Source organism: Alligator mississippiensis, chromosome 4 (genome assembly GCF_030867095.1).
Source record: "Alligator mississippiensis isolate rAllMis1 chromosome 4, rAllMis1, whole genome shotgun sequence".
NCBI lineage: Eukaryota > Metazoa > Chordata > Crocodylia > Alligatoridae > Alligator > Alligator mississippiensis.
The window spans coordinates 151593183-151610658 of record NC_081827.1 but is presented as its reverse complement, the minus strand read 5'-3'; the positions used below and the strand labels follow the sequence as shown (position 1 = coordinate 151610658).

Here is a 17476-nt window from a genome sequence, read left to right as displayed (position 1 = left end):
TCTGCCCCCTTACTGGGCCATACACTCATTTCACCCCCTTACTGGGCCACACACTCACACTCTGGGCCTTTTGCCCCTTGGGACTCAGGTCCCACTTGGTGGACCTTGGCACCTAGCCTTTCCTCTTCTATGGGGTGACCCACAAAGCAGTAGGGGCTGAGGCTTCATGGCACCTCATCCTTACCTTGCACTGGGGGGGCACAGGTGTGTCATTTCCTGGGGGTTGCCCTACCACAGACAGTCCCACTGCACCATCCAGCCCCAGCAGGGTGCAGTTTCAGGTCTTACCTAGGGCCAGAAGGAACCTCCTCCATCCCCATAGTTCCTACCCTAACCTCCAGGTGTTATAGGAGCTTCAGGCTGTGTGGTGTTATTCCTTTGGCTCCCCAAGTGCAACTGCCCGCCTGGCTCCCAGGGTCTGGGCTTATATTCTGCTTGCCCAGCTGTCCTCCAATCAGGCATCTTCCTGCAGTCAGATGACTGCCTGATAGGACCTGAACCCACCTGCTGGCTACTCCACAACCTGCCTGATCTTCTAAAAGTGGCAGGCACAACCTATGCACGGCCACGCAGACCAACTAAATACAACCGACAACCTTGCAAGTTTGTCTCATTTCTTCCAGAAAAAAAAAAAATTCCCCACAATTCTCAAATATGTTATATCTTTCTAATATGAAAGTTTTGAATAATGTGCTGTCTAGAGTCAGAAAAGAAGAATATAACTAGGAAACCATATTTAATCCATTTTATTCAGGAGTGCCACAGATTGCAGCTCTAACAGGAATTAAGTAAAATGCCTTTTTATAGTGTGATATTGTTAAATCCTAGTCATACAGCTGGGAAATATTCTATATAAATAATGGAAAAAAGTCATTTGAATGTTCTCTCTGTGGATGAATTTCCTTTACTACTCCACAGTAAAAATACCATAGGATAATAACATTAATATCCTCTCCCAAACAGGTTGTATACATAGTATGCATATCCAAGCAGGCACACATGCACATACTTTTCTGCATTATTCCATTGGTGCAAGGGCCTTTTCCTGCTTGCACTTGAAGCTTTGCTTTGTCTTCAGTGGAAATAGAAGGGAATCCCAAACACATGGCATTTAAACATGAACTTACTGGGCTAAGTACAGTTTTATTTTATGCACCTAATTTCAGTTTGTGGCATTTTCACATAGTTTGCAATTCAGCTAGTTCTCACTGACCAGACAAACTTTTGAACCTGTACCTTCTGTGTCCCAACACATTGCATGTACAATTAGGCAAAAGGCTAGTCACTACCTTGAGCTTTTTTCACACTTCCTCACCTGTGGCCTGGTCATTAGGGTGCTTTTCCAGGAAGCAAAAGAAGCAGCTCAAACTGTTTCTAGGTGAGGGCAGCTTAGAGCCCTGGGCCTCCACTTGCGGGCTGAATGCTCTATGTACAAGGCTACTGAGGTAAAAGTTGATGGGCTTCACCTTACGACTTGCAATAGGTAAAAAGGAGGGGGTAATTCTGTTCTATAACGTGGTAAAACAAAGCCCCAAATTGCACACAGGGGCAAAAGTTCCAGCTATGTTTAGGTATACAAGGCATATACAAGAAATGGGTTTTTAACCCCTTGAGCACACTGCCATTCTTAATTACATTTTAAATTAATATGTACCACAGTTCTTTTTCTCTACTTCTCTGGTTCCTTGACAAGTCTGCAGCAATTGAAAAGAAAACTGGTGGCTTTAAAAATATGTTAATTAATAGAACAGATCCGTAACATCCTTGATACTTACTATTTATGACCTACTTAAAAAAAGTCGAGTATTCCAATCAAGGAATGATTTTGCAAGCCCGTAGTGTGACCATGAGTTCTTACTTACTTGTAATGCCTGAATAAGATTGCACAGATGAATAAAGAATTTAGTTTGAGGCTCTCATATTACATGCTTTTTATCTATGAATCTCTTGGAAAAATTGCCATCATTCCTTAATCCAGGTTTGGCCAACCTGTAGCATAGGTGCCACAAGTGGCATGGACAGTTTTTGCATGGCATGCAGCAGATTTGGGAGAGGAGAGGCAGCACCATGGCAGATAAGGTAGGGATCAGAAAGAAGAACATCAGAGCAGCAGATCCAGCAGGGAGCAAAGGGCAGTGAGCAGAAGGCTGAGCTGGATAAGGGAAAGAGATTTGGGGTGGCATTTCGGGAGAGTGCAGTGTGAATCTGTGGCACACCTGGCAAAATGGTTAGCCCCCACTGCCTTAAATCATTTCTCTTTTTTCTATAATTCTTGTTAAATACAGCTGTTTTGAGTATTTCAATATTTTAGTCAATATAGCATGATCAGTGATTTGTATTATATCAAACCTTATTCACAGCTGGGCTTTTTCCCTGCAGGAAGCAAGCAAATCAGACTGGTGAATGGGACAGATCGCTGTGCTGGGAGAGTGGAGATTTATTACCAAGGCTTTTGGGGAACTGTCTGTGATGATTCTTGGGACCTATCAGATGCCAACGTGGTTTGTAAACAGCTGGAATGTGGACACGCCATCAAGGCAGCTGCCTCTGCTCGATATGGGAAAGGCTCAGGACAGATCTGGCTGGATGATGTGAACTGCTCTGGGAGTGAATCCGAGCTCTGGGAGTGCCCTTCCAGGGGCTGGGGTGAGCACAACTGCAGACACAAAGAGGATGCAGGAGTGCTCTGTTCAGGTCTGTTCTACACTTCTTCTGAGCCTGGTTTCCAGGGATTAAATAGAGGGGGAGGATGTTAATTGAGCTCTCCCTGATTATCTCTGCTTTTTTCTTATCCAGCAGTAAGCAATATTTTCTGGCTGCGAGCTGGAGTGGCTCAGCTCTGGTCCAATGTGGGCCAGTACTGGGACCAGGCCTCTGCTACCACTGCTGCTTCTCCCCACACCCCTGCTGTGGTGCAGCACGTGAAAGCTGCCCACCATCCAGTCCTGGTGTGGTGTGCTGCAGTGCGGGTCAGCTGAAGCCCCTGCTGCCCAATGCTGCTGAATGTCCCAGCTTCAGTGGCTCCAGTGTCCATAGGTTGCTCTCATCTATTTGGCTATGAGGATAATCCAAGGAAAGTCATTTTTTGTTGTCAGTTCCTTATATGTTGGTAGGATAATTACAGCACTTCTTTGCTATTAGAAGGGCCAGTCACTGCTGTGTCTCAGCTGTTTCTGTATGTCGATGTGAACAAATGGTGACTTTCCAGAGGTGACCATTGTATTTCTAGTGGGGCTCTGGTGACTAGGAGAGTCTCTGACCCCTGTAGTAATTCTTACTGGCACTTGCTTCTTCACAACAAATGCACAGGATTGTTAACTGTCTCTGTATATCTGCTCTGCATATCCCAGGTTGCATCAGAATCAGAAAAGTTTAATACCATTTTGTGCATTTCCTTCTAGAGTCTATGGATCTGAGACTGGTGAATGGCAGTGCCTGTGCTGGGCGTTTGGAGGTTTTCTATAATGGAACATGGGGGAGCGTTTGTTCTAATCAGATGACTCCAGTCACTGCAAGAATTGTATGCAAACAGCTCAACTGCGGAGATGACGGGGAAATTGCACCAGACTTTGCATATGGACAGGGTTCTGGCCCCATGTGGCTGGACCGCATTGAGTGCCATAAGCATCACAGATCCCTTTGGCAGTGCCTGTCAGAGCCATGGGACCCAAAGTCATGTGGTACCAAAGCAGAAGAGACTCATATTACTTGCACTGGTAATTTTTAAAGTGCCTTAATACATACATACATACAAATATGCACTTGTACATGCACACACGCTGGGGATGAAATTTTGTATTTAATGCATACTTTTCAATATAGCCAGTTTCCCATTCTCAGTATAAACACAAAATTGGTTTCATTGTTATGAGAATGAGAACTTGGCCTGGTAAGCAAACAAAACAAAGCTGGCAGTTAATTTATTGTAAATGGAAAAGGATTTATACAATGAAATCACCTACTGATACCCAAAAAAGTCCCTTGTTAAGGAGCATCAGCAGTGCAGGTCTTTGACATAAATCTTTTTGGGGTAACTAGCCCAAGTGGAACTAGTGATTTGAAGTTTGTGTCAGATTCTGAAGTCCTTGGAAGTGGGTGTACGTGTGTGTTGTGAGCACATGCTTATAACCTGCTAGAACTAGATTTAAATGTTGTTGCTAATAAGTTATCTACAGACAATAGTTCTTTTCTTTGCCTTCCCAGACATATCTGGGATATGCTTTAGGTGGCAAATCTATTTATGTGCTTTCTTCAAGAGATTGGAAATACCTTTAGTCTCTTACTGCAGAAAGTGGAACAGACCAAATTGCTTGAAGCTGCAGCAAGGTTGCTTTAAATTGGATATTAGGAAAAACTTTTCACTGTCAGAGCAATGCAACTAGACTGCCTATGGAAGTTGTAGAATCTCTGTCACTGGAGCTGTTCAAGAAGAGGTTGGACAAGTATTGGTCAGAGATGATCACTTTAGTAGTAGCTATGTCTATACTCTTCTATGGGAATTTCTGATGCTTCTGTGTTTTGTTGGTTGCCACATGGGGCTTGAAAGGAATTTTTTCCCCCTTCTGCTGCCATGTGTATGTTGGGGTAGGGTGGGGGTGCAGGTGAGGATGGGAGTGGTTTACCTTCCTCAGGAGAACTGGCTGCAGTTATGGCTGGGGATTTTGACTGAAGTGTACCCATGTTCCCGCTGAGACTTATACCCAGAGGTTCCTGGCTAGTGGGTCTTGCCCATCCCCTCAGGGTCAGACTGATCTCTGTATGTGGAGTCAGGAAGGAATTTTACTCCATGATCAGATTGGTAGGGACTATGGGGTTTTGTCCTTCCTCTATAGTGGAGACATGCCTCTCATCCTTGGATTTCTCAAGTGTATTTTAACAACCCAAGTAGCAGCAGGACATTGGATGACATTGTCCCACAGCTTTGTCCTTCCAACTCTACTTTTCTATTCTACTAGCCAATTGTTCATCATGAATGACAGATTTAAAATAACGAAGGAGTGTTTACATGGCCGCCCCCCGCCACCACTCACCCTTTGGAGCTGGCCATATAAACACTCCCTCCACTGCTACTGTCTCCTTTTCCAGCCACCGGTGCGGAGGCTCCCTCCCCCTGCCCTTTTCCACCTCCTTCCCTGAGCAGCAGAGCTTCCCCCTGTCTCCCTTCCCTCCTTCCCCTCCCCACCATCTTAACTCCCCACTGCCTCCCCTTTCCTGCCAGCTGTTGGGTGTGCATGCGCCCTCCTTCTCCCCCTGCCCATCTCCACCTCCTCCACTGAACAGTGGGTCTTCCCCCCCCACCGGTTTTTAATTTATAAAAGCCTGAAATTAGGGATTTAAAATAGACAGCATCTTTAGTCTCTCATGCATCCCACACACTAATCAATCTGTTCACCTCAGCATTTTATTTTTTCAGGACAAAAAGCAAACTCAACTCAGACTGCATTTACTGAGTGCCCAAACTCTACACACTGCACAGGTACCTCTGCTTTTCTCTGTGTCTCTTTCCTAGTTCCTGAAGTTTCACCAGCTCTCCCAGTAACATGTGAGGTTTTTGCCTTTACCAGATAAGGAAAAGCTCCGTGTTGTGGGAGGAGAGGACGGATGCTCAGGGAGAGTGGAGGTTTGGCATCACGGCTCCTGGGGAACAGTATGTGATGACTCCTGGGACATGGCGGATGCAGATGTTGTGTGTAAACAGCTGGGCTGTGGACCTGCCGTGTCTGCTCTGACCGGGGCTGCATTCGGGGAGGGGACTGGCCCCATCTGGCTGGAGAAGTTGAACTGCCGAGGGACAGAGTCATCTTTATGGGGCTGTTGTGCTGAGCCCTGGGGTGATAGTAAGTGCCTCCATAAGGAAGATGCTGCTGTGATTTGCTCTGGTGAGTGACAGAAGTGAATGCTATACAGACTCTGCAATTTTGGGAAAGGCATGATATGCAGCCAGACTTTGAAGACACAACAGGACTATCAAGGGGGATGTAGCAAACACATTGCCTCTTCCTTATTGCAGGGCTCAGCTCTCTTTCTTTTCCCTTTCACAGGTGTGGCACAGGTGACATCCATACCGACAAGAACAGGTAAAATATCCTACTCCCATGGATGGTTAAATTTCCCTGGTGCCAGGGTCACAGGGGGAGGAGCTGTAAGTTTCAGCCTGAGAAAATAAGCTCTTCCACATAGTGAAGGATCTAGTAGTGGTGCTCAACCTTTTTGGACAGTGGGCCAGGTGGGCAGTGCCCAGGCTGTCTGTGGGCTGGTTCTGGCTGTTGCTCCCATTCTGGCACATCACAGTTAAGGCAGGTTCCCATCCAGGTGAGTGGAAGCAGGCAGAGGACATCCTGGCTCTAACCTGGCCTTGAGTGGAGGAGGGATGTGGCCCAGCCCTGTGGGTGAAAGGGAGTGTAGCCCAGCCCCAATGCAGCCTCACAGGAGGAAGGGGGCTTGTCTTGGCCCTGCCAGGGTGAGGGAGGAAGAGGTCTTTAGCCAGTCCCATGAGGGAAAGGAAGCATGCCCCAGCCTCATTCATCCACAGGGGTATGAATGGGCATAGCCTGACCCCAACCTGATGCGTGGGGATCAGGGTTTGGAAATTTGGCAACAGGGGAGGGTGGCCATATTTATTGTCACTGATCCCTGCTGCCAAATTTCCCAATCCATGGGAAACTCCATGGGCCAGATACCTATGGCTCTGCAGGCCTAATTTGGCCTGTAGGCTAGAGGTTGAGCACCCCTGTACTAGAGAATGACACTTGGGATGGGAGCATCAGAGAGTGCTGAGCTGGAACCATTCCTTGCCAATGACTTCTGGTTGATGAGGCAGGGCCCATGAATCATGCAACGTCTGTGTATCTATGATATGTATGCCAGCATGTAACCTGGCTGTCCTGGGCAGTGTGTTTTAGAGACTGGGGGAGTTTACTTTAGAGATCAGTTTACTTGAATGCAACACTCTCTACCAGTTCCACTGCATGCATTTTCCCTTCCAGGTCTGCCCCACCGCCAAGTTCCAATAGATGATGGAAAAGACATGGTACCCATTGTCATCTGTATTACCTTAGGGGCCCTTCTCTGCTTGGTCTTCATCATTCTGAGTGCCAGGGCGCTGCAAAGAGGTGAGTTCTCTTGTTTTAAGTGTGTAAAATCTAAGAAGAACAGTTTTGTACTGAGATATTCAATAGAAGGGATAATTCTGAGCAGAAAGTGAGCTGGAAAAGAGTATAGTAGAATAGATTATTATATGTATATGTGGCAAAACAATTGAACACACATTAACTACAAGCACTTTGGAAAGCAGAAAAGTTTTTTTCATCTTTTAATAATGCTCTATGAACTTCAGTGTGGAAGAGCAAGTATTTCAGTTTCTACAATGGGAGATAATCAGGAATAATGAGGTGAGATTAAGAAGGAAATTTGGCGCTGAATATGTGGAGAGAAATCAAGATAGTGAAACTTGCTTTCAAGATGATTCTATGGGGTGTGGTGGAAAATAACCCTTGTCACCTAGGCCATTTAAACCTACACTAGACAAAGCAGGTCCTCACTGGCCCCACAGGGGTGGGCTGAATGATGAGATAATACAGCTTTCTTCATGTTTTCTGTGTCCATGACATTGTGAATATCCTGCCCTCCCCTTTCAGGCTCCAGAAGATCATCGGGTCCCTTCTCTGAGGCATTGTATGAGGAGATTGATTATAACATGATGAGGGGAAACCTTGAAATGTTTGGGCGCTCTGGTCTGTATGTCCCATTCCTAAAAGGAAGCAAATATGCAAAGTGTACCCCATCCTGACTGCAGCAGGTTTGGGGCTTCTAGCATGAATCTGACACACCTTAGCAGTTAGTTCTATCTGCTTGTGCTCTCCCACCCTTCTGCCACCTCCTTTTTTCTGCCAGCTGCCACATCCTTGATGATGCATATTATTACAAATCTTGGAGGCTGCCCTCCAAATCTTGGAGGCTGCCCCTGGAGTAGCTCCTTACATGCTTGTCCCCATAGGACCACCAGTCTGTCCAAATCCATGCTTCTCTAAATAAACCCCACCAGCAGCTGCCTGCTGGTTTCCCAGGCTCATTCTACTCTGGAACTAGTTTGAGACCTGTTTAGTCCTAATGCGACTCTGACTTGTGGCCCTTCAAATCACTTCTCTGGATCTGCTCACCCTGCAGTTCACTCCTCTGGGCCAGCTTGTTGGACCTGCCTTTAGCATAGCTCTCAGCTTAAGCACCCACCATCAGCTGCCCTAAACTCTGTAATCAACACAGTGCTCCTCTGCTGAGAGCTTTCCCAGCCTCCGCCTTCCCTTTTCTTGTCACTCCCATGCCTCAAAGCAGACATAAATATATTCTTAACTCAAAACTGTGGTTTCCCTTCATTGAGGCTCTCCCTGCTGTCCACTGGTTTCTGTAATCCTAGCTTCAACTCCTCTGGCTACTTGCTTGCCAGTTGCTGCCAGCATGTGTTGGCCATTAATTTATCCAGTTGAGTTCAAATGGTTGCATACTGTATTTTCTCTCTCCAGTCTCTTATTCAGAGGATCCACCGATGAAGCGGCAGTATTACTCCAGGGAGAGCAAGAAGGAAAGTGACTTTGGATCAATGCAAGGTAACAGAGGAAGATGCAGGGGTAAAGACCCAATCCCAGCTGGAGAATTTAGTTTTCTCAGTATTTTCTGCGAATACAGTCATTTCCTTTCACTCCATGTCATGTTCCAGTACTAATATAGACAAAAAGATTGGATCAGATCATATTTCACAACATGTTCAAAGATTTATATAAAAACTTCCTGTGATCGGCTCCTGACATTTTCGTTGTTTAGAGCCATGGTGCCTCCCATAGCTGAAGAAGGAGAACATAAAAATGTTTGTCACAGAAAAACCTGGATGTACCAAATACTGATCTGTTCCCATGATCTCATCCTCTACTTCCCTGACACAAGCAAAGAGCCAAAGTTATAATGTAGCCATATTTTAGAAAAGACTTTAAACCACATGCATAGTGTCTGGTTGAGTTCATGAAAGGAAGCTCTAAAGGCAGCAGCTACTGTCTTCCATTTTATCCAGTGTTAGCTTAGCACCAGCATGGATCCTGGATGGCACAGCTGCTTTTGAGTTCAGTGGGGCAGGACTGGGCCTATAGCTGTTCATGAAAAAATAAATATAGCCCTGATCCTGTTTTACAAATGGCTATGACTTCCCTTTCCCCTTGATCATTCTGTGATGCTACATATACGTGCCATGATAAACAGCCCCACCTACCAGGTAATGGGCATTTTGGGAGAACTAGAAACCTCCTGGTGAACAGGCAAATTCAAAGCAAGGTGTGTGGTTAGGGAGCCTTTCCTAGGGTTCCTTAGTATGATTATAATAACATGGAGGTTGAGTGATAAGCTCCTGACTTGGAACAGCCAAGGCGAGGAATGACACCATCCATGGAAAATAATGTTAGTCTCTTAAAAAGCAGAAATATCGTTGGCATAAACATGAGGATTTTCCTCTGTGAGTTTGGTCTTGGAAGGTACAGGTGTCTCTCTGAGGTCAATTATAGCTATTCTTACTGTGAAGTCAAAGAAACTTTGGTTAAGTTCCAGACCTATATGGAGTAGACCCAGTAACAGAAAACCCTATGGTGTTCTAGGTCAGGACAGAGGCACATTGGCTGAGCAAAGTTGTTGCTTGGAGTTTTCCATCAGAATGATGTACTGATAAAAAATGATGTTTCAGTGGGATGGACAATTTGTGAAGGATAAAATAAAAAGTCCACAGAGTCTTTATGTCTTGACTTTCAAAATGGCCACCTGCCAGGGCAGTCAGCCAGCTTGGGAACCAGCTATGCAGTTTCCTGACCTGATCTGCCTGTGAGCCTTTTATATAATTTTTACACATCAACTGAATTTTTTATTTTTAAATTTATTTTAATTTTGTTCAGAATTCTATTAAATTCTGTTAAATTTTGAAATTCTAAACAAGATCATTCCTGCTCTTCCATTAGAATGGAGGGAAATCCCAGCTATCTTCTTATTTAACATAACTATTCAAAATACCCTTTACCTTCTTAGTACTAAGTGAAGCACCAGCTCACAAGTTTTTTTTTTTTTGAAGAAAAAGAAATGTAATATAACAATAATAATAATAAACAGTTGCTAACAGGCAGCTGCCCAGGAAATCAGGCAATCTGGGAGGTAACTATTTTGGGAATGAGAGAGATGTTTGGCAAGGTGTTTGGGGTGCTGGCTGCCCATTCAGGGATTCCCCCTGGCTAGGCAAGTCAGCCAACATGAGGATTTACCTGTTCCAGTTTGCTTTCAAAATGAAACCTTTCATTTTATTCCAAAAACATACCAACATTTCAATTTTTTTCAAAGTTGAAAGATTGGAATATTTTTTTTCCCTGCTCCCTAGGAGATGCCAAGCTTCAAGCAATCCTATTGAGTCATGCAGCTCTAGAACAGTAGTGGCCTGCCCTTGTGGCAGCTGTGCCACAAATTAACCCCTGCACCCACCTTGAGTTCTGCTCTGATTCCTACTCCTCCAGAGGCATACCTGATAGATTTTGTACCTTGGGGGTTCTGGAATCCAGCTAGAGTATAGTGCAGGCAGGCTGCTGCAAGAGAGATTTGCCCACCAAGAGAAACACTTCTCTGGCTCCACAACTGCCACAGTTTGATATGGTAGGAAAATGTTAGCCTAGATATGGGCAGTGACACCTGACACCTCGTCTTGCAGTAGCACACTGTGGTGACACAGTAGGGGGCGCTACTATGCAGAGCCACCCACCTCACTGTGCCAGGCCCAAAACCACGCTTTGGGAGTCTCCCCTGGGGAGCCATCCCCCTTCCTGGAGAACAACCACAAGCCTGGGGTAAGGTCTCTGTAAGGGCTCTGTGCAGCCTAGGGTACACAGACCCTACAAGCCTTGGGGGTGCTTTGCCCACAGTGGTATTTCAGGGAGCTTCTTTTAGCCTGAAGCATCCAAAGGTAGCCTCCTGCACCAGAGGAAAGTAAAAAGCCAAGCCCACCTTAGCCTGACAAGCAAAGGGAGCAAAAAGGCCTGTCTCTCCCTTAAGGAATTCACAGCCAGGCATGCTGTATCCAGATAGCTTTTTACTGATTTGGGGGAGAGAACAGAAAGAGAGAAAAACACCTTGAGCAAGTTCTAATAAATTGGGTCATACAAACATGGGCTCAGTGGCCCTTTTTATAGGTGTCTGAAATACTTAGTTCTAATCTAGTAGCTAGATTCCAGATTTCTACTTACAGATTTATTCAGAGAGAGACTCACTCTGGAGGTCCATGCTCAAGTGTCCCCAAAATGACTGGCACAAGAAGCAAGAAAGAGGCAGTTCCCCTCCACTCAGGAATTTATTTTTACAGCCCTGTTGCCTGGGTGACCAGGTTGAACCAGGCTGCCAGAGTTAAAATAGAGGGGTGGCTGGAATGTCCCCATCCAGGGATGGAGAGAGGGGGATTTCTTCACACACACTGCCCTTGCTCTGCTTCATGGATAGGGTTGGCAGAACTTGATTTTTATTTTTTTTTAATACTTTCACCAGCTAAAACCAAGGTTTATTTTTAAGCACTTATTTTGATTTTAATAAATTTACATTTTCAGGATTTCCTGGAATTAGGGGCTTGTGGGTAGGCAATTTAGTGATGACAGTATACTGTAAAAGCTTTATAAAAATCACATGTCAAAGTATAAAAAGTAAATATCTATAAATCAATAAATCATACCCGCTTTAAATCATTCTATTCATTCATCAGAAAAGTACTGGGCTGGCAGGGACCAGAAGAGGAGTGCAGCAACATTCCCAGAGTTCTGGAAACATTGGGAGAGGCAGCAGTGGCTGTCCTCGGCACCCTGTGCTGAGCTGGCAGGCCTGGGCTGCCTCTGGGCTGGAGCCTCAAATACCTAATACCTTCCCCTTTCCTTGCTCTGGGCTTTGGGGAGGGCCTTGTTTAAGCAGTCTCTTATATCCCTCCAGCCTGCTTCCCACACCTATAAATGAGCAGCTAATTGCTTAATAGATGAGTATCTCTCTTTCTCCACTGTCCAGTAACAGGGTAAGGGTCCTCTGTTACAGTCCTCATTCTATAAAGTTGGATTATTATCAATGGAAATATTTTTCTATCAGTCTGTGAATGTGAGGTGCAATTGATGTTTATGGATAAAATCAAATCCTGCCAAGCCTATCCATGGAACACTGTGCTTCTCCTGTCTTCCATTCTGGCACCTTCCTTTACTGTGCATCCAAGATTTACATGGGACACTCAGCAGCTGCTCATGTTACTTGTGGTATGAGTGCTGCAGGCTGGCTACCCTGGTTTTAGAAAAAGCTGTTCAATTCCTGCCCACACTTCACCTGGCCTTGCTCCCTGACCCACTTTTGTATGAATGCTAGTGTTACTCTCACTTGTGGAAGGAAATTGCTCTAGGTAGATTCAGGCATCTGTCTCGGATGTAGTGTGACGGGGTGGAGAATGGGTAGACTGTACATCCAAAAGCCCTTATCTTGGCCTGAATTGCTGGTGCAACTGCCAATGACTGCAGACTGGGATGGGCAATGGCCAGACAATTCTAGGGAAAGCTATCCTAACAAAGTGAGATGTTTAAAAAATTCTGGAAAGTACATGATAAATACAGCAAATTAAGGGTCACTTTTCTTTGTACCCAGCAGTGCAAGAATGTGAACTGAGGAAAAATCACATAGACACCTTTCTCCAGATGTCCCACACCTTCATCTGGGTTTCTACTGTATCTCTATAGAAAAAGACATAGACATTCTCTTAACTAGGGTTACCATAAGTCTGGGTTTTCTTGAACATGTTTTCTTTTTGGGTCTTCTGATCTCTGTCCAGGCTGTTTTTTGAAATATGAACAAATGTCTGGGATTTTGCTCTGCTAGTCCTTTTTCAACATTGATGCTGGTAGAACTGCATTTCCTGGCTTGCCCTAGTGGTGGGAGTGTTTACCAGAGACCTGGATTTTCCATTTGCTGTGGAAAAACGGATTGTCCATTGACCTCTTTAAAGGAGGAAACCATGGGTTTCCCCTTGCAGGCTGGCAGCCTTCCAGCCTGCAAGGAGCTGCTTTGGGCAGTTGGAGGCAGGGGGTGCCATGTGCATCTGTGCATACACATACACCTGGCTGGCATACAGCCAAGCAGGGTGCTGGGACCAGACATGGCAACTGGATGCAGGTAAGTTGATGGGTAGTGGGGATTGAAAGGCCAGGGCTTGGGGGACTGTCTGGGGGACTCTGTGTGTGTGTGTGTGTGTGTGTGTGTGTGTGTGGCACAGGTGTGTGGAAGGGATGGGTGTATGGGAGGGCAGATGCCTGCTGGAGCTGGGGTAAGGTGTCTGGGCATTGAGTCTGTGGCAGGGCAGGGGCAGCAAAGGGGAGGTGCTTGCCCCTCCAGTGGGGAAGCGGTTGCGGGGGGCATTTGGGGGCATTGGGGAGATGCATGGCTAGACTGGCAGCACCAGGTCCCATGCCCATGTGTGGGGCGGCCAGGAGAAGCTGCCTGGGGGCAGGGACCATGGCCGGGCTGCCTGGCACAGAGCAGGAGCCCCAGTGCTGGAGCCCACCCTCCTTCTCCCTCTAGCCTGCACCAGGGCCAAAATTGCTCTGCTACTGCCTGCACGAGTCAGAGCTGCCACAGCCATCACATTTCAGCCCTGGGAATGTAGGTTGGAAGTCAGGGCACTGGCAGGGATGGAGGAAGAAGAGGAACTGTGGGTCAGGAGTGTGGGGCACTAGCAGCACCAGGGGGCTGAGGGTTGGGAGTGAGGGGCACCAACAGGCCTGGTGGGGATGGGCTGGAAGTGAGGGGCACTGGCAGGGCTAGGAGGCTGTGGCTTTACCTTTTACATTTAATTTCTGGGGCAGTAACTCTTGTTATTTACTGTAACAGTTAGAAACTGCCCCCCCAATCATATCAGGTGTGGCTGGTGAACTCAGATTGGTGGGGCGGTGAAGCACCCCATGGGAGTTCTGGGTTGGGGCAGGGTGCAGCATTTGCAGCTGGCCAGTAGTGGGGGCTGGGTGGTGGTGTGTGTTGCAGCCGGCCATAGATTCATAGATTCATAGATGTTAGGGTTGGAAGGGACCTCAATAGATCATCGAGTCTGACCCCCTGCATAGGCAGGAAAGAGTGCTGGGTCTAGATGACCCCAGCTAGATGCTTATCTAACCTCCTCTTGAAGACCCCCAGGGTAGGGGAGAGCACCACCTCCCTTGGGAGCCCGTTCCAGACCTTGGCCACTCGAACTGTGAAGAAGTTCTTCCTAATGTCCAGTCTAAATCTGCTCTCTGCTAGCTTGTGGCCATTATTTCTTGTAACCCCCGGGGACGCCTTGGTGAATAAATCCTCACCAATTCCCTTCTGTGCCCCCATGATGAACTTATAGGCAGCCACAAGGACGCCTCTCAAACTTCTCTTGCGGAGGCTGAAAAGGTCCAGGCTCTCTAGTCTCTCCTCGTAGAGCTTGGTCTGCAAGCCCTTAACCATACGAGTGGCCCTTCTCTGGACCCTCTCCAGGTTATCCGCATCCCTCTTGAAGTGCGGTGCCCAGAATTGCATGCAGTACTCCAACTGCGGTCTGACCAGCGCTCGATAGAGAAGTATCACCTCTTTGGATCTATTCGTCATGCATCTGCTGATGCACGATAAAGTGCCATTAGCTTTTCTGATGGCTTCGTCACACTGCCGACTCATGTTCATCTTGGAGTCCACTAGGACTCCAAGATCCCTTTCGACTTCCATGCCACCCAGCAGGTCATTTCCTAGGCTGTAGGTGTGCTGGACATTTTTCCTCCCTAGGTGCAGCACTTTGCATTGCTCCTTGTTGAATTGCATTCTGTTGTTTTCTGCCCACTTGTCCAACCTGTCCAGATCTGCTTGCAGCTGTTCCCTGCCCTCTGGCATGTCCACTTCTCCCCATAGCTTTGTGTCATCCACAAGCTTGGACAGAGTACACTTCACTCCCTCGTCCAAGTCGCTGATGAAGACATTAAAGAGTATCGGTCCAAGGACCGAGCCCTGCGGGACCCCACTGCCCACACCCTTCCAGGTCGAAACCGACCCATCCACCACGACTCTCTGGGTACGACCCTCCAGCCAATTCGCCACCCACCAGACTGTGTAGTCATCCAAGTCACAGCCTCTTAACTTGTTCACCAGTATGGGGTGGGATACCGTATCAAAGGCCTTCCTGAAGTCTAAGTATACAACATCCACCCCTCCTCCTGTGTTCAGGTGTTTCGTAACCTGGTCATAAAAAGAGACTAGATTAGTCAGGCACGATCTGCCTGCTATGAACCCGTGCTGGTTTCCCCTCAGCATAATTTGTCCTGCCGGGCTCTCACAAATGTGAGCCTTGATCATTTTTTCAAAGACTTTGCCAAGGATGGAGGTGAGACTGACTGGCCTATAGTTGCCCGTGTCCTCCTTCCTCCCCTTCTTGAAAATGGGGACCACATTGGCCCTTTTCCAGTCTTCCGGGACTTGCCCCGTGTGCCACGAGCATTCAAATATTCCTGCCAGTGGCTGTGCAATGACGTCAGCCAGTGCCTTCAGTACCCTTAGATGGAGCTCATCCGGGCCTGCCGACTTAAAGGCATCCAGTTCTTCCAAGTGACTCTGCACCATCTCAGGGTCTACGCATGGTAGTCTGGCACCTTGCTGCTGCCTCTCTACAACCCCAGTGAGAGACTTGTCGTGCCCCTCTCTTAGGAACACTGAGGCAAAGAACTCATTGAGGAGTTCAGCCTTGTCCCCCCTGTCCGTCACCAATTGCTTCTGCCCATAGGCCAGGACAGGAGCAGCGGGGTTTGCAGCTTCTTTACTACTTGCCCGAGTACCCAGCCAGCTGCAAACCTCCCCCCCTCTCCCCTCCCCTCCCTGGCCAGCTGCAAACCCCACCCTGCTCCTAGCTGGCTGCAACTGTCCCCATCCCCCCCGGGCTCCTGTGGGGCACACTCCACTGCCTCACCAGTCTGAGTTCACCAGTCACACCTGTATCATATACCTTTGCCCTGCCCACCCCACAGATAGGTGTCCTTTTGTTTGGAACTGGAAATGTGATAAGCCTACTCTGAATTGCATCATGTATATCTGTCATGTAAAACATTCTTCTGCTACAAGGGTTGGTAGAAGAATGGAAAATTGTGGTGTCTTGCTACCCAGGTTGTGAAAGCACCTCAGCCCTTTGTCTTTGGCATGGAAGCTCCATCAGTGGACAATTCTTTTTCATTCTCATTCATTCCTGTCTCTTTCAGGGGCCTCTGCCCTGCCTGGAGAGGATTATGATACTGCAGAAGTTTATGACCTTGGAAATGATCATGTTTCTGGGCAAAGTGACTTGGAAGTCTGTGGAGTCATAGAAGAAAGCGACAGGAACAGGAACTCACAGTCAGGTGAGAAGAAATGCAATGTTACCATTTTGCACTACTTCATAATTAATCTCATGATATGTAGTATTTTGGTGTAGAACTCCAGGAGAAGGAGCTTTTATGAATATAAACATTTCAACTTTAATTTAAAACAAAAATTGTTCTGAGCTCTTGGCTGCAGAAAGTAGCTGCAAAATGTCAACTGGGTGGAAACTAAAATTTCAGAGAACAGAAAACACAATTTAAAAGTAAATATTTTGAGTACTTTTAATATTAAACATATAAACATAGTATTGCACTACCTTACAGTCTTTTTACCAAAATGTGAGATCGTACTTTCCCTTTCTTTAGGAAATGGAATGGGACAAAATATCCTCTTTTTTGTACTCAGTGGGCATGTCTACATGAGGCACTATGCCACCATAGTGATGAACCATGGTGATGCAGCTCATTGCTATGGTGATGTAGCATCAGTGGGCATGAAATGTGATGTCAATGCTATTGTGCAGTAGCATCGGAAACAACCTGTGTGGCACCAGAACTGTTCAGTAACAGAGGTTACTGCGGATTCATTTAGTACTTGTAAGTACTAAATGACTCTGCAGTATCAACTGCTCAGTCTGGTGCATATGTAGACATGCCCAGTGACAATAATGCATAAACATAGCTTGCCTTGGTGGGCTGAGGTTTATGACATTGTCCACTATATAGCTCTTTGCCCTTGGCATATACTGTAGACTGATGTACACTGAACTACCACACTCCAGTCAGTATCGCCTAGAGTAAGGTCACTTAGGGACTATATCCACTGACTTTGACTTAAGCAAGGCCAATAAGAAGAATCTCCACTTAAGAACCAGAGGGTGGTAACCAGCTCATTGGCCTTTCCACGTTTGTTTTACTGAGTAAATTTTGGCATAAAGGCTTTTTTGTGAACAATGCCAGAGGAAGGTATATTATTTTTATCATTCTTGTATGAAGCTCAATTTATCTGTGTGACATTGTCCTTTTAGATTGTACAGCATTTAAGCAAAGGAAGTAGTTAGGGAAAGAAAGGAAACCCTGGCAAATATAGGATCCAGAAG

The 17476-nt window shown here is 46.5% G+C and overlaps 1 protein-coding gene across 1 annotated transcript in view; it reads left to right on the top strand.

The window, feature by feature from the left end:
- The window catches only part of LOC102560977 (scavenger receptor cysteine-rich type 1 protein M130), a 70551-nt gene that overhangs the window by 4285 nt on the left and 48790 nt on the right, over positions 1 to 17476 (top strand). The window contains exons 3-9 of the mRNA XM_059726247.1: positions 2380 to 2694; positions 3402 to 3716; positions 5565 to 5879; positions 6987 to 7112; positions 7638 to 7733; positions 8520 to 8603; positions 16278 to 16415. Of these exons, the coding sequence (XP_059582230.1) occupies positions 2380 to 2694; positions 3402 to 3716; positions 5565 to 5879; positions 6987 to 7112; positions 7638 to 7733; positions 8520 to 8603; positions 16278 to 16415 (1389 nt within the window). The remainder of the gene's footprint in view (positions 1 to 2379; positions 2695 to 3401; positions 3717 to 5564; positions 5880 to 6986; positions 7113 to 7637; positions 7734 to 8519; positions 8604 to 16277; positions 16416 to 17476) is intronic.